The sequence below is a fragment of the Dendroctonus ponderosae genome, unplaced genomic scaffold (assembly GCF_020466585.1).
Source record: "Dendroctonus ponderosae isolate FM_Combo_2020 unplaced genomic scaffold, Dpon_F_20191213v2 Dpon_F_20191213_1, whole genome shotgun sequence".
Classification (NCBI taxonomy): Eukaryota; Metazoa; Arthropoda; class Insecta; order Coleoptera; family Curculionidae; genus Dendroctonus; species Dendroctonus ponderosae.
The window spans coordinates 43587232-43603731 of NW_026017110.1; the positions used below are offsets into that span (position 1 = coordinate 43587232).

General features: G+C 37.4%; 2 protein-coding genes and 1 long non-coding RNA gene across 9 annotated transcripts in view; 1 reads left to right on the forward strand and 2 right to left on the reverse strand.

The window, feature by feature from the left end:
* The first annotated feature begins 6 nt into the window (after nucleotides 1-6).
* On the forward strand, nucleotides 7-11745 carry LOC109533407 (ral GTPase-activating protein subunit beta). 7 transcript variants are annotated; one of them, XM_048663970.1, is made up of 29 exons: nucleotides 7-273; nucleotides 396-732; nucleotides 795-1001; nucleotides 2531-2750; nucleotides 3724-3950; nucleotides 4025-4208; nucleotides 4267-4376; nucleotides 4427-4574; nucleotides 4821-4982; nucleotides 5946-6047; nucleotides 6102-6239; nucleotides 6468-6690; nucleotides 6746-6868; nucleotides 6924-7102; nucleotides 7160-7369; nucleotides 8028-8123; nucleotides 8252-8392; nucleotides 8491-8505; nucleotides 8861-9042; nucleotides 9098-9321; nucleotides 9375-9498; nucleotides 9562-9776; nucleotides 9833-10061; nucleotides 10116-10365; nucleotides 10418-10618; nucleotides 10668-10841; nucleotides 10900-11018; nucleotides 11220-11350; nucleotides 11519-11745. In XM_048663970.1, exons 2-29 carry the CDS (start codon nucleotides 697-699, stop codon nucleotides 11628-11630), a joined length of 4482 nt encoding a protein of 1493 aa, XP_048519927.1. In that variant the 5' UTR covers nucleotides 7-273; nucleotides 396-696; the 3' UTR covers nucleotides 11631-11745. The 7 variants fall into 7 exon arrangements, with proteins under 7 accessions (XP_048519927.1, XP_048519928.1, XP_048519931.1 ...); XM_048663971.1 differs by lacking the exon at nucleotides 7-273 and having other exon boundaries at nucleotides 517-732; nucleotides 4270-4376; XM_048663974.1 differs by lacking the exon at nucleotides 7-273 and having other exon boundaries at nucleotides 517-732; nucleotides 3736-3950.
* On the reverse strand, nucleotides 11352-15180 carry LOC109533408 (39S ribosomal protein L22, mitochondrial). The gene is made up of 4 exons (XM_019898720.2): nucleotides 14803-15180; nucleotides 14536-14749; nucleotides 11912-12025; nucleotides 11352-11842 (listed from the first exon to the last, which is right to left on the reverse strand). The coding sequence occupies exons 1-4, from the start codon at nucleotides 15004-15006 to the stop codon at nucleotides 11736-11738; spliced, it is 639 nt and encodes a 212-aa protein (XP_019754279.1). The 5' UTR covers nucleotides 15007-15180; the 3' UTR covers nucleotides 11352-11735.
* A 708-nt stretch (nucleotides 15181-15888) lies between these two features.
* LOC125503510 overlaps nucleotides 15889-16500 on the reverse strand; it is a 5529-nt gene continuing 4917 nt past the window's right edge. Inside the window, exon 3 of the long non-coding RNA XR_007280928.1 lies at nucleotides 15889-16088. This is a non-coding gene — a long non-coding RNA (uncharacterized LOC125503510). The remainder of the gene's footprint in view (nucleotides 16089-16500) is intronic.

Genomic DNA, 16500 nt, shown 5'->3' on the forward strand with positions numbered 1-16500 from the left:
GTTTTCCATTTATTTGTTTCTTGATGAAAATGCCACCTGAATAATAAGCTAAGTGATTTCGACTTACCCAACAAAACATTCACAAATTACGTATTAGAGAACATGGAGAAACATATCACAATCCAGTATGTGCAGGAAGCATGAGGCACGAAATCATACAACTTACAGATTATATCGTCAGAAATGAATAAAATCGGCATAGGCTTTTTCTTTGGATGATAGCGGATAATCAACATCGACAGACATCTTGTCCATGATAAACCCATAAACAAGGTTAGGTGTTCTAAAATAAAATATCTACTTTTACCAACGTACTTTGATCATGGATGGAAATGTGTTATATTCTTTTAAGTAATCCAAGGTAAATTTTTAAACTTTTATTTGTTACTTTTCAGTGGAAATCTGCATGGTATCGGTAGTCGGTAGATTCCTTGGCCAATCGGTAGATCTACCCAAAAGTCGATAGACCTGGCATCGCTGTATGTCTGTGAGTTGAAGTCATGGCAGAGACAAGTACTTGTCTCTGGTCATGGATAAACACAGCTGTTTTTGACAATCAAGTTGTGTAATTGTTGACTATTTCTCATTGTTTACTTGATTGGTTATGGATTTAATTACTAATAACTACCTGCAATTAATAATTCTATCGGTGTAATCTCTTCGTGTACCGTTATTTTCCACTCTAAAAGCCCGCCTATGAATTTGGGACTGTTTAATCGTATGAACCTCAAGGTAGCGACTTGTCCAAGACTATTTCACTTTGGTTTATTCGTGTCCTCATTTAATTCATGCAGGAAAGCGGTGAAAATAAGGGGATGTACGGAGAATGGACATCGCTAAACTTGGTGGCTCAAGATGGGGAATCAGAAGGGCAAAGTGTGTTGGAAAAGTTTGACTTGCCAATCAGCAAGGAAATCACCATTGGTCTGGTTAAGCAATTGGCAGGCAATTTAAGCATCACTCAATCCCCAGAACCAAGTATTTTAACCACCGACAGAGAGGTGAGCACATGAATTACGTTCCTCAATTGTTCGAGTTGGAGCAGTTTGTGCTTGCAGAACATTAGGCCGTGGTCTGCGCCGTTAAAAATGTGCTCCCTTATAGATAACATTTTAATTAACAATTTTGTTTAGAGGCGTTTTTAATGCAAATGCGATTTTCGACCAGTTTTCACTCATTCAAATTTACTATTTCTCATAATCTCAATATATCAAACCGTTCACGGAAACACAAGGCGGAAAAAATGCGCATTCGCCGGCATTGGCTGTAGTTGAACGCCATTTAGCCAATCGCTAATAAATCCCTACTAAATATTGTTACATAACGATAAAAACAGTCTACATTAAAATGCATTACTTGCTTTCAATATACGCTCATAACAAATGTATTTACACAAAATGTCCTTTTGCTTTTCTCCACCTTAGATCTTTGCCATGCTATTTAGAAAACGCCTTTGAAAAGAGCAACACTACAGATAAGCAAATCGCAAAATCACTGTCTCTTATTGGCCGCCACTCTGCTCGGAATTACCACCCATGGATTGTAGTTGAACGCAATCTAACCAATAGCTTTCAAACTTACTGTTCTGTTACATACGAAGAAAAAGGGTCAACATTAAAATATGTTTTTGCTTTACATAGGCGCCCATCCGATACACAAATACTGATGTTCCGCCTTAAATCATTTGTGGTTTGGAAATTTGCGCCGTATAGCAACTTTTAATGCAAATTATTCGACAGGAATACAAATGGAGCCATTATTTTAATATAAACAAATACATATTAAATTCAATGTGGGCTGTATTTTAGTGTTTGCGTTAGTCAGCCGGTCTTCATTTTATTTGATGATTATTTTAATGAGTAGTGAGTGAGTGAGTTCTCATTTTAATTGATGCATTTAGAATATTGGAAGAAGACTATGCATTATTTAGGCCCAGGAGAAATCTGCAAGCATAGAACAAAAACAAAAGTTGTTTGAAATTATATAATTTTGAAATGTACTCCACTGAACTCTGATTTGTTCACTCTCGTTTGAAGTCGCTTGACCACTTTAATACACAATTTGCAAATTCATATTATTAGTGGTGTTCCTTGTAAAAATGCGAGTTTCTATTACTTCACTACTTCGTACATTAAATGATAAAGATCGAAATGTTGTTCGCTATATAAGGTAGTTTTAGTGGACAAACGTTCGGCCTTAAAACGATAGTTAATGTATTTGAATTGTTTTTTACCTATAAGGAGAGTGGAGTATTTGAATCTGCTAAAAGAATGCAGTTTTTTTTATTCTCATTGTGTGTATATCTATGTAATTTTGAGCGACGGTATTAAAAAATATGTATTTTACTAATGTTTGTAGGAGATTTTTGTTATTTTTATCGTGTTGTTTTTTGGAGATTATAGCTTATAAATAATTGCATTCGATAGTCCTAGTGTGGGATTTAATTTTTATCAATTTTTATTGGCCTGAAAGTCGGATTCAGACAAAAAACTGAACTAAAAAAATCGAGACATCCTGATTTTGGTTAAAGGTACAGTGGTCTATGGAAGTACTGTGCTTTGGGCTCTCTCTTCCATTGGTCGAACATGATGCAATTAAGGATTGTGCAAATGTATACTGTGAATGGCTAACTGCACTACTTCCTGAACCAAAAATTTGTGTCCCTCGACCCATTACTGAAGATCCCAACAGTTATGCCAGGAAAATGATATCGCATTTGCATTATTTGTTTGTGCCAAGGAAAGGCGAAGGTAATTAACACGCTTAACTTCAGATCTACACCGCTAATAATTAAATTGGCAATTTATTATCAATTTTTTACTAAAACAGCCTGGTTTCCATTAAAGACTGGCCCTTTTTATATAAGGATCTGGGTATGGAAACTATAGTGTAGTTTTTGTTCTTTTGTACTGATTTAAACTTGATTGAAAGCATGTGTAATTGTATCTAAGCAATTTTGAGAATTATCTTCATGTTTTATGTATGAATTATTTTATATCGGGACTCCCAGCTAGACCAAATCTAAGAAACTACAAGGTGTCCTAAAGGTCAGGCAGCAGGAAAAAGGCAGACAAATACCTCCTGAACCTCCTAAGAAAAATTTTGTTTTCGGATATTTGCATGTCTACAGGGCTTCAAAGCTGGAATCTTATATTCAATATATGTATACAGAGTGATTCCCAGGTTATTACATTTTTTAACTATTTATAGACGTAGGTAATTGAAACAAACATTATTTTCTAATAACTTTTGATTCGCTAAAATCGGTAAAAAATATCAATAATTCTTCACAAGACACATGGGGTGATTAAAAGTGATCACAAAGCGAGACAATGGAAATTACAAAACCTGAGGGACGGACCTTAAGTTACATCTTAACTAACATAGCTACTAACTTCACTACAACCTAATTTTGATTCACTCTGTATTTTTCTTGCTTTTTCATTTTTCTCTCATAGTCTATTATAAAATGAACAATTGCTCCCCTTCCTTGAGCGTTGCTGCCTTTGGTTGCCTCCTCCAATGAGCCATCTTATACTTATACAGCTTATGCCTAGATGAACGCCTGGACAAGTTATTATTTATAATAAAACCGGTAAAATTTTAGGGAAAAGCCTTGCTAGCCTTTAGGAATCTTGTGTAAATCTAGCCACTTAATGTTTTGCATGGAATGAGAACGAATCAAAAATACTAGATGAACATTGTAATCGGCAATTTAATTAGAAATGATTCCAGGGCCCGATACGATTCACCGACAAGCCGTTTTATGCCATCGAGTGTTGCGCACTTTACAAGATATTACGCACAAGTCGAAAATCCTCGATAGAGAAACTTGGGAAACCCTCCTGCTCTTCCTACTGACTATCAATGACATTCTTTTGTCTCCTCCCACTGTAAAAGACGATGTAGCCGATCAACTTTGCGAGCGCGTGTTGAGCGTTTTATTTGAGGTACTTTTATGAACTTCGGCTCTGCAATTTTTTATCCATTATTTCATTTGTCCATTATTAAAAAAATAACTCAGATTTGGTTGATTGCGTGCGCTGACTGTTTTCCTTCGCCACCTCTTTGGAAAACTCTGAGGGAATGCTGCATGAATTGGCGCCATCGAGTGGCTCTAGTAGAGCAGTGGAATCGAGTGAATCTGGCATTGACGTCGAAAGTGCTAGTTTTCATGTACGGAGCAAATTTTCCTGAATTGAAAATAGGTAGAAGATCATTTGGTATCTGATCTACTTGTAAGTGAGAGATTTTTTGGAATTTGAGCAGGGGAAGAGGACCTGATTCCGAAGAAGATGTCCAATGATTGCATCGCGCAGAGTTGGTACAGGTTTCTTAATACTATCGGAAATCCTGTTAGTTTAACCAAGCCGGAGGTGAGGGTTAATATGATGTGTCATTTCCCAAAAAACTGGTTTATTTTCAGGTGATAAGTCAGACGCAAAAATTCCTCCAGTTTGCCATTAGTACTGACGGTGTGGTCGATCCATGCCAACATCCCTGCCTCCAACTGCTACCGGTGATTTTCTTGAAAGCCATCAAGGGAATTGCTGGTCAAGTTGACGCCTTTCTCGGTTGGTAGCTTCTAACCGACAAAACCGCGTCTGTGTTTGTAGTAGTTTCCAATCCAATTTGATGTGTAGATTGTTTCTAAACATATCTTTCTTACTAAATTTAAACATCCTCGCTCAATCGTTCGTTAGTTGACTAATTTTATTCATTCTTTGTCCAAAATATGTATGCAGCATACAAAAAAGAGCAACTACAAGCACCGATATAATCACTATATCGAGTGTAGACATAATATTGTCTGTCATCAGGCATCGCACAACCGATCTGGTGGGACACCATGGTGATGGGTACCAGCACAGAAAAGACACGTGGCGAGGCGCCCCCTCCAATTATGACGCACTCGCCCACTCCTCCCACCCAGCGAAGGCTGGCTAAAAGTTTTAGCGTTGCACAATCTTCTAGTTCCAAGGGTTAGAGTGCTTTCTATACTTTATCTTGTTTCTCCATTAATTATGCAGGGTGTCTGTACTAATGTGGAGCAACGCAAATTTCCCTCAGTAATTTTCTTTTTTTGCGTTACAAAAACTGAGAACCCCAGATTGGAAAGTATTTAGTGCCTTTAACTGGACACCCTGCAAGAATAGCTCATATCTTGTACTCTTTTTTTTATAAGGAACAGGAATGAATCCAACTTTTTACTAATCAGAGCAAAATTTTATGCAGGCTGAATAATTTCTCTAATTTACACTTATGCTTGTACTTGCACAACTTTTCTTACATCATCTTTCTCGTCTTTTTCTTTTAGTCTCTTCATATTGCATCTATGATTTGCCAAACTTGAAAATTTAGTAGAGCGCGTCGGTTGAAATAAATTAATCTAAATTTCAAGAGCTTTGTTTAATGGAAAACCGCTCAGGCGGGTCAATTTTCTGATAGTTTATTCACTTGTACAGAGTGGTTCAAAAATACGAAACCATCATCGCCTTTTCTTATTCAAATAGAAAAATCCATTTTGCAAAAAAAATATTTTTGAGAGTCTTGAGTTGATTTTGGTCAATTTTGTTGTAAATGAGCAAAAAGTTCAATCCTGTGTTATCAGGAGCTTTTAGGTGGTTGGAAAAATAATAATGAAAAAGTTTTGACAGCAAGTTGAATATTTGGCTCTATTTACATGAAAATCATAATAAACGCAACCCAACAATTATCTAGAAATCATTCGGTATTTAAATATTCTTCTAAATGTCCATCCAAGACCATCCATGTAAATGAAGAATATGTAAAGTTTAAAGCAGAATTTAACAGAATGGTCAAAATCAAATGAATTTGTTCCATCCCATGTGTTCTCACTATGTATTGATGCATCGGGTTTGTATAAGTATTCATTTAGTATTTTACATTCCAAAAACGATTTCCTTTACGTAATACATCTGCAGGTATTCCGAGGTCTTCATTAATAGGCCTTACCACCAGCAGAACATCAGTGGTAACCACCAGCGCCCCAAATAGCGGGCCACCTTCTGCTGGAAGTGTTTCGTGTTAGTAAAGCTTCTATAAATTTTATTTCGAAAAATAACTTTTCTAATGTCTAGCCATGAATTCGTTTGGAGTTGAAGCTAAAGCAACTTTAGCGCCCGGAAGACCGAAGTGTAATACCATTTTACATCTATTTGGGGAGTGGTTTTTTGAAGCAGCCTTTATTGGGTGTGATATACAAGGGCAACATAGCCGTGAGTATTTTAATGGAGAATTTGGAAAAAGTAGTTAAACCTAAGAATAATAATATTTCAATTTCAAATAATGGACAAGATGAGTTGTTTTGGCCAAAACAGATATTTTACTTACGATGTTTTCTGTACTGTGAAAACTACATATTTTCGAACGCGCTTTATCAGAAATCTAGCAACTTCAACATTTTACTCAATTTCTACTTTTTACTTATTTTTTTCACCCATTAGGTCAGGCCAGTGGTTCCTTTAAGCGCCCCAATTCCATGGTGATTGAGAGTGGTAAAAGTTCCCTGAGCTACTCCCAGCCCAGCTCTTTATCCGATACGGAACTTCCTCCAGGTTTGACCATCGACAAGTATGAAAGTGGAAAGGCCGAGGCTTTGGGTACTTTGTGTAGAATATTTTGTTCGAAAAAAACCGGAGAAGAAATTTTGCCTGTATATTTAGCTCGGTAAGTTAGCTGCTGGAATTGTAGAGGATCGATGTGCAAATCAATTGGATTTTAGCTTTTATCTGGCTGTTACACAAGGTTTAAAATCAAACTCCAGCTCTAGAGAGTGTGGAGAATGCATGGTGGCCATTTTAATGAACTCCTCTAATATATTCAGCCTGGATTTGGACGGCGTTAGGTATTTATCTAGCTCTAATATGAGCTAAGTTGATATAAAATTAAACGTTCTTCAGGAGCTTAATTCCTGCATACATATCGGCGTTGGAAATTGTGTTGCCAGATAAAGATTTGAAACTGGGCTCTAATGTGAACAAAGTTGAGTTAAGGAGAGCTGCAATACATGTGCTACTCTCCATTCTAGTGCTGCCTTTGCATTTCCAAAATTGCCCCATAAAGGAATTATACAACACTGGTAAACCAATTTAGGATTTTGGTTGAGTTTGCAAGATTTTTGTTTATTTCTCCTCAGGATCCAGCGAAAAAATTGTGAACTTCGCCATGCTAAAGTCTAAACTAATGAACCTTCTGATGAACGCCCTACATGTGGAATATGATCCACAAAACACTCATATGCTACTTGGAGGACTATTGTTGTGCGTCCAAGACTCTGCCTTGTATGAGAGTGCGGAGCAGATCACTCAGTCAGTAACCGAAGTTCCATCGAATCTATTGAGCAGTGGTAAATTTGCTTGAGTTTTTTTTTATCGCTTGGACTGTTTTTAGCTAAGATTGGAACGCACTTTTGCATTTTCACAAAATTTACTGTTTGAATCAGACGGGGTGTTTTGATTTTAAATTTAGTCGATTTGTGTTAAGAAATTTTGAAAAAACCAATCTGAAACTGCCTTCGAAAAATAGTAAATATTGTACGTTATAAACTATGAGCTGTTGCTGTATCTGAATGCTTAATAATAGTTAGATTATACAGATCGTTTTATGCGTATAAAAGTATTTTTACTCTTGCAAATTTATTAAATTTGTTCTTGAGAAAATAGATATTGATAAAAACGTCTAAGAGAAGGTTTTGAAACTGAAGTTTCTGTACAAGTTAAAAGGTGATTTACCTCCAATATGATCCTTTTTGGGCATCCAATGACTTCATACTTTTGCTAATTAATGGATGAGAAACTATTTGCTCTATTTTAAAGCACTGCTTAAATATTATTTGTTTTGGAAATTTAAAAACAAAGCGACCTACTTTAATATCTCATACACATTTGCTCGATAAGTTTTCAGACACCTTGTTATTTTATTTGATTACTCTTTGCAAATATGTATAGAGCTTCTGCAGGAAATTGAATATCTGCATTAGCTCAATATATGTTTCTGGCTTATAGCTTCAGACACTGCCAGTACAATAAGCATGGCTAGCAGCGACCGTTCTTTGACTCCTGATCGTCGATCCACTTCCGAAATTCATGATGCCCCTTTAGGTAATTTTGCATGCTAATTCTAAACTAATTATTTTCTAAAATGCACTAAAAATTAGTGCAGCTTTGTAATTTTTTGCTGTTATAATGATTTTGATAGTATGGCTTTTTACTTTTGAAGATTTTTTCAGATTCAATCCATGTTCTTTTCGGTCGAGCAATCTATCTTGTGTGTCACAGGCTCATCTCGTCCTGGAAAACTGATCTGAATATTTCCTTAGCTGCGTTGGAACTTTTGTCTGGTTTGGCCAGGATTCATATCAAGGAATCTGGTAAGTTTGCTCGCACATTTTTGCTAGAATTGTTCTTGAATTGAATATAATTGGTCTTGTTTTTGATATATTTGATTTATGTTTTAACATAAATGCAGCCAGGAAACGTACAGGTAATTGAAATTATTTTGACTGTGGTTGTTCATTGTTGAACAAGCATTCGTCGAACAGTAATTGCTGGAAATTTGAAGAAGAAATTGTTACTAATTGAGAGGAGAAATAATAAAAGCAATGTTTATTATTGAGTAATTGCATAAAGAAAACATCGAGTTTGTTAGAGCAAGTGAACGTGAACTCAAGTTTTCAAAATTGAAACAAAAGTACTTCAACTTCTATTTGTTTTCAATTGAGAAAATCGGAACTTGAAACGGCTGAAATAAAAAAAAATCTCACTTATACTATTAATCAGTTTGTGATGAATTTCACAAGTTTCCCGAAAAATAAATAATAATATCCAATAAATTTCAGATGCAATGGAATGCAAAAGAGCAGTAAAATGGCTATGCGACTACATCGTTCATCAGTGTTCCAGGCCGCCTCCAGCCCATTCAAAAGATCTGCACTCTACAATTGTGGCTGCTTTTCACTGCTGTTCAGTGTGGCTGTGTGAACACCCCTACTTACTGAAGGACAAAGACTGCTTGACCACCGTAAATAAGCTCGAAGTTTTACTTTAATCGACGCATTGCTATTAAAAAATTTAAGGTATTGGAGGTTTCGGAACTGGGGGTATCTGGAAGCAAATCAGTGGGAAAACCCGGCGAGCCGATTAAAATGAAAGAGGAAAAAGAACTCAAACCTGCTTCGATGAGAGTAAGAGATGCTGCCGAGAATTTGCTCACTTGCATTTTGGAGCAAGTCGCCTACTTTCCCAACCACTGCGGGCCTGAATCCATCAGTTCGTTGTTGAATGAAATTTCCCTCTTGAGGTATGTGTGGTAAAAGCAAGTAAAAAAACAAAACCCAAAATTGTTGGCTTCAGGCAATGCAGTTCCTCTAACGCAACCTACAAAGATCTGAGCAGCGCCGTGGAAAAATTCAGGTACTTTGTAACGGAAGGATCAGTCATGCTGGCTCTTCTAGAAGAACCTCTGGGAAACGACCAGGTTAGCGCCCAGTTTAGCATGAGCTTAGCAGTGCTTTACAAACTTTATTGTTGTTCACATCAGGATCCTCAACCCACAGTAACTATTTTGATTCGCGGGCCTTTTGGAAGACACGCATGGACAATGCAACTAAGACACCTTCCGCGTCACAAATCGGGTGTGAAATCCTACTCTTCGAACGCATGTAGACCAGTGGCCATGCAAGACGCACCCGTTAGACCCCCAGTGAAGCAAAAATATTTTCCCGATAATGTGGACCGAGTGCAGCATTGTCAAGTGTTAGCTACTTTCACCTTACCCTATTTTCACTTGAGATTAAACTGGATTGTTGCAGGGATGAGTCGATTCCGACTTTGGAAACTCTGTTGGAGAACAACGCATCGTTGAAAGATGAATCAAATCTAATCAGCCAGCTGTTGAATAGGCAAAGCAGTGTCGAATCAAATCTGCACAAAATGCAAAACCACGCCTCTGAGGAATGCATTCCGCCGCCTGTATGCCATGAGTTTCAAACTGCTCGGCTTTTCTTGAGCCACTTTGGACTTCTAACTTTTGATGAAGAAGTAATTGATTGTTTAATATGGGATTATTGGGTTTATTATGAAGAAACATTACAGGAAAATGAACACTCAACATCCGGTTTGGTAGCCCTGGACAGTAGCGCAACAGAATTCTGCAAAGACCTCCAAATCCTGGATCAAATGAGCCCCAGAACATGCGACACTGTTCACATATTCTACGTAAGAGCGCAGCAGACTAACGCGCGAGAGATTGTCGGAAATATGCTAAATCCCAGTGTAATTTCACCGTATTTCTTCGAGTTCATATATTCTTTAGGATGGGCTGTAGATGTTGAAAAACACCCCGGTAAGAATAAATTTATCTGTTCTTATGAACAATCTATTGTTATTAACACTAGGCTGGACTGGCCACATATCTACTTCATGGGAAGCCACAGTTGGGGCATCGCCAGCCACTGATAGCAGCGCTCAGAAGTCATACGATGGAACCACTCACGTATTATATTGGGCAGATGCATGTTCCGAAATTGCTTTTGTGGTTCCATCCAGTCTCAAACAGAGCGATATGCAGAGGAAATTTAACACCAACACTCTCTCGTGTATGTCTGCCAGTTCGCAATTCCGGCTAGTTTTTAACATTGCTTTTAGCCTGGAATGAAAGTTCTTGGGCGGAAGCACCAAAAAGAGCCGACAACTCCGAACTGGACAAACACCCAATTCCTCCAAAACGCGGAAATAAATCCAACATTCAGTCCGATACCAACACGAAAATAATGCTTGTTTGGCTCGAGAGTTTCGAGGACCATCTAAACTTGCCTATAGGTTTATTTTTGCAAATTATCCGAGAGGAGAAATTTCAGTTCTAATTACACATTTTCAGAGGATCTCTTGGAATCGATGAACACTGGCTTAGAGAAATCTTCGGCTATCAAACCAAGCGAAGTTTTGGTTATTTATCTGCAATTTTTGTCTACTGGACTATTTAGAATTCATCTGCAGGTAAGCAAAAGAAAAATACAGTTGTGATAAACGTAAATATGGTTGAGGCGGGCAAATTGCAAAACCTTTTACTGGGGTGTTTTGTTTCAAAATTCGGGTGTTTCCTCACGTTTTTATTGCAAACTGGCGAAACGTGCCCTTTTCACGGTAATATGCTGCTGGAAAAAAGAATAAAAAGGAAGTTTACATTTTTTAACACAGGGATCCACTGGACGAGTAAATCTGGCCTCACCTCTTGTGGATGGTATGATTGTAAGCCGCCGAAGTTTAGGCTCCTTAGTGAGGCACACTAGTCTTAATATGGCAAGACGGAAGAGATTGGACTTGGACAAGTAAGTGATCAGCAGAAATGTTTATTTTTGGCTCGAGAACGGGGCACTGTGCTGCTTTCGGTCGAGTCTTTGTTTTAATATATAAATTTAATAGTATATGGCCACTTAGACTGGCAGCTATAGCTTTACAAATTGAAATATTTATTGGTAAGATGACACTTTTTCTAGCTACCAGCCCCCACATTTACGCCGACGACTTAAAATCCAAGAAATTGTGCAGAAATACAAAAGAGAAATGACAAAGCCCGAGTTGCTAACTTACCTATTTAGTAGCACTTAACTCTACTGCTATTGTAAGTATTACCGATAGAAAAGGTTAATTAAGTTAGGCGGTATTTTTTTCAGTATTTCAACTTATTTTTACATTGTTATTCCTAATACATATTTATATTGAATTGAAGACTTTTCGTCTCCGCATATGTGTCATCCAGTCCTCCAACATTTCATGTGGCTCCTTCGGGGCACTTGCGTAGTATTTCTTGGGCGGTTTACCTAAAATCGATCGAAATATTCGCATTGAAATCAAGTTAATAATAAGCGGCATCAAAAATATGTATATACCTTCTTCTAGTCTGACAAAGTAGTGGCAGTAGGAGTATCTGATCAACCCTCTTCGGCCTCTGGCGTGGCGACGTAAGCCTTTGATTACCATGCCTTTACCAGAAAACGATTCCGCTGCAAAAGATAAATATTTGTATATTTTTTGTACGCTTCCAGCTGGCCCAACATTTTTTTAATGTAGACCACATAAAGGATTGTAGTTGCGGCTCTAAATCAATAACTTAACTACCTCTTTAAAATTAGTAGTTTGTTGGCGAATATTAATGCTACTGACTAGTGCTCCAAATTTTTTAAAATATGAAATTCGAATAATCGAGTAGAGTATTAAACAAATATTAGAATATTCAACTAGCGAAGAAATTGTAAGTACATGATTTCAATGTAATGATCAAAAACCATGTAAATATACAGAATTTTTCACAGCCACCCCCTCTAAATTTTCAAATGGCATCATAGCATGTGTGGTACATCGAATTTCTTTAGGCCTCAATTTTATGCGAATACACAAAATAAATAATTGAACGCATTCCTTATAAAATAAGGAAATGTAGCTTGTAGAATATGAATAATTTATTTTATAAAAGTATACAAAGTGCATATAAAGATATTTGCACCTTGTGAGTTTGATAATGTTGGTTTATTCGAGTATTCGATTATTTGATTTTTCCAGTATTCGAATATTCGATTATTCGACTATTCGAGTAAGTATTCGAATAATCGAATATTCGAGTTATGACTAGACAGACATCATTATTCTTATTCGCTATTTGAATATTCGAATACTCGAATTATTCGAGTTTGATTCCGAGCCCTACTACTGATGGTGCCCTTAAACAATCCAATAAAACTAAATTGGCATTAAACTTTCAACATCTTCTAAATTTTTATCGGTATTATTATTAGATATGGTTGCGCAAGAATATACTAATTAAATAACTAGTTAGAACAGAAATGATTAATGGATTCTTTAACAAAACGACTAGATTACACAGAATCTAAGAAAGTACAGTTTATAGAACCGAAGCTGAAAACCAACTTGAACGTTTTAAATCTACACTCACTTTCAAAAGTCTTGCACCCCCCCTGTATTTACTACATACGTTTAATTTATACAATTTTTTTTCTTTGGTAAATAAAACATTAACCAGTAAAGTAACTGATGGAATTTCCAAAAAAAAATGTTCGCCCCTTTAAAATTGTGATGCTGCAAAAATCGCACCTTTAAATTGATCACTAGTAGCCGGCATTAGTATCTGAATCGTGCAAGACTCGTGTAGCATACCTAGAAACGAGTTGTCAGCTTTTGATAGGACTAGAATTATTGCTCTGTGGCAAGAAGTAGATAAACCTTCTTATTTCTACTTGGCACAATATTTCCACTAGGGTGAACTTTATTAGAAGCACAGTTAGCAGGACAATTAAACGCTATGAAGAGACTGGTGAGATGAAGTGGTCGTCCCACTTCGAGGTCTGCTGTTACTCACGTTACCACGATACGAGAAGATCGCTATATATTTCCCAATCAGCCCGTAGAGAGCGCTCAGTCACCCTACCGGCACTAATATCTCAGTTCCAGAGAACGTATAACCGCTAGTGCTACTATCCGCAGAAAACTTTTACAATCAGGATTGCGGTCCAGAAGGCCGTTAAGAGTTCCTTTGTTAACTCATCGCCACCGAAGGGCCCGTTTACAATGGGCACGAAATCATCAAAACGATGGCGATTGGTAGAGTGGAGAAATGTGCATCTTTACCGATGAATCGCGGTTTGGATTCGTCAGCGATGATTACCGAGTAAGAGTTTGGAGAGAAGCAGGACGCTGAAATAGGCTTCAAACAGCCGTTGCAGTTGCTCCATATCGCGATGGAACACAAATGTTTTGGGGGGTATTATGTTCAATAGAAGGACCCCACTTATTCACATGTCGTCATTCATAGAATTATAACCCCACGTGATGAATTAGGGGACCAGTTCATCTTTATGGATGACAATGCCAGGCCACTTCGCACCAGAGCTGTTCAAGTAGTATTAGAAAACCGAAACATCACAAGATTAGATTGGCCGGCTATGTCACATGACATGAATCCCATCGGACACGTCTGGGATTATGTATCAAGAGCCATTTTCAACCGGAATAATCCACCAAGAAATGCCCAAGAACTTATTGTTGCTGCTACAGCGGAATGGGAAAATATCCCTCACGAAGTAATCAATAATTTGATTATTGGAATGGTTAGACGTGTGAATGCGTTGTTAAGAAGTAGATGCGCAAATACTGAATATTAATTTTGCTGTTGAATTTTTTATTTTCATTTGTTCGTTAGAAATTTAATAATTTTTTTTTTATTTTGCACCCGGACTGTATCCGGTAATCGGTAATTTTCGTTTTACAACTGATAATTCGTTGAAATTAAATCCAAATTGCCGTTTTTTAGAAGCTTTTAATTTATATTTAACACCGGGGTCTGCAAGGTTTTACTTTTTTTTTTAATGTCCAAATAACTAGGGGGTGTAAGACTTTTGAAAGCGAGTGTATATTGCGTAATTTTCATTTATGGTTAACAACGTTGTAATTCATTTAATGCAAGTTTTATAGAAATGATACAAAATACTACGTTACTTACCAACCCACAAGTTACTGGCAAACTCTACATTGTGTTCCTGCACTGCAAGTGCCTTGGCCTCTTCAATCACCTCCCGAACATCCTTCGCCCCTTTTTTCGTTACAAATTTGAGCTGTTTAATGGCTTCATCCACCGACATGCCCCTTACGAGGCAGGCTATATACCACATCTTTTTGGGGCTGTACTTGATGTTTTCTCTTTGATGGCATACAAACTGAAAAGCCTCAAATTATTCCCTGCTAAAACGATGCTTTTCACTGAACTTACAGCCGGCCGGGGTTCTTCTCCGGGCTCTTGAGGGGGATAGATCTTTTTATTGTTCTCCAACCAACGAGTGGGGCCGCTCTCGGTCTTATTCGGTTCCCAGGCCGCAACGCTTGGAGTGTTGTGGAATGCCAGTTTTTGAGTTATGAGCGGCTGACATAGTCTGGCACTGATGTTCATAACATCCTTTATTAGTCTTAGAGTCATATTTAATGCAAATAATAGAGGTTTGTGCAAAATGTTTTCATGCTATATAAGTGTGGTTAGGTCCACAGAAGAGGTATGTTCTGTGGTTAGGTTACAGACTAGCCACCCATGATACAATGAATACAGGGTAGGATATTGCTTCGATGTGCGTGACGTCTTATGGTGCTCACTGCAGTGTTGGGCGTGTCGTGCTATTTCGCTGTCTGCTGAATGTGATTAAGAGCCGTTTCACACGGGCCACTTTGCAGCGCTGCTGAGAAGCGCGTTTTGAAGGTACATTGATTTCCATGAGCCATTCACACGGCCGCGACCAAGGCGGGACCACCGATTTAGCAGCGCTTCTGTGGCGTTCAGTGTTGGACTACCGTCGAGAAGCGCTTTAAAAAGAAGCGCCGCTGATAGCGATACATTGGTTCAAATGCTGGCGTTCACACGAGCCATTTCAGTCTGCTTCAGGTTAACGTGAGCTTCTCAGCAGTGCCACCGAGAAGCTCTGCAGAGTGGCTGGTACGCTACTAAAGTGCGCCTATCAGCAGCGCCACTAAGAAGCGCTGCAGAGTGGCCTGTGTGAAAAGGCTCTTAGTCTTGGTCACATTCCACTATTTTTTAATAAAGCTTCGTTATAATTACAAAATGCTTTACAACGGGTTTTTGCTTGCTAATTTTTATAAATTTATTTTCCGCAAAAAGTATATATATTATTTGTTTGTAATAAGTGTTACATTATGTGTGCTCTCATGTAGGCAAGAACTTAAATTTCTTGCTTATTTAGTAACATGGCATTATTTAGCAAACTGCTTTGCGAAGAGCTCCCTATCGCTCCGTGTAATTGTTTAATTTAAACTGTACGTAATGACGACTTAAAACTGTTAATTTCCTGATCAGCATGTTGTCGCTATGTGTTTTTTTTAAATATTTACCAATCAATTTGGATCGTGTTGGCGAATGCTTAGATCAGCCGCTCCCAACATGGAGAAGTGGCCATGTTTGCTGCCGCCCAATCTGGGTCACGTTAGTTTTAGATTCAAAACCTCTCACTAGCGACAAAGTGATGACAACCCCAGAGAGGGAAAAAGTTGATCCTGCAACATAAACAATAAATCAAAGTTGTAAAAAAGTGGTTATTAGTAAATAAAAGCATTTTAAAGAGTTACCTGTTTTACCTGAAAAAAATATATGTTAGCAAAATAAGTACCCACCTAAATGACATAATAAAAAATTAATAGTTCAAAGCTGCAAAAAAATGTTCAAAAATCAACAAATACATAGCTAATATATAACAATATATAACAAGCAAAAAATAAATGGGCTAATTCAGAAAAATTTAAAGAAAACCGCAATATAAAATCCGCAAGAAGCCCTAAGAAGTTACTAATATATTATTTTTGATAAGTGTGAACAAACTTTAGAACATATTATCTCAATTTTCATTAGTCAATTAATGGTAAATATTTATAAAAGAAAATGTAAAAAAATAAATATTCTTTAAATATT

What these genes read in the sequence shown, in the direction of transcription:
- LOC109533407 (XM_048663970.1), top strand. Translation starts at nt 697, where the DNA reads ATGAATTTGGGACTGTTTAATCGTATGAACCTCAAG. An exon ending in TATACAAGGGCAACATAGCC is followed by an intron (nt 6,240 to 6,467) that starts GTGAGTATTTTA and finishes TTCACCCATTAG; the next exon opens with GTCAGGCCAGTGGTTCCTTT. An exon ending in AACCTCTGGGAAACGACCAG is followed by an intron (nt 9,499 to 9,561) that starts GTTAGCGCCCAG and finishes TGTTCACATCAG; the next exon opens with GATCCTCAACCCACAGTAAC.
- LOC109533408 (XM_019898720.2), bottom strand. Translation starts at nt 15,006, where the DNA reads ATGACTCTAAGACTAATAAAGGATGTTATGAACATCAGTGCCAGACTA. An exon ending in GAGAAGAACCCCGGCCGGCT is followed by an intron (nt 14,750 to 14,802) that starts GTAAGTTCAGTG and finishes GAGGCTTTTCAG; the next exon opens with TTTGTATGCCATCAAAGAGA. An exon ending in CTTTGTCAGACTAGAAGAAG is followed by an intron (nt 11,843 to 11,911) that starts GTATATACATAT and finishes GATCGATTTTAG; the next exon opens with GTAAACCGCCCAAGAAATAC.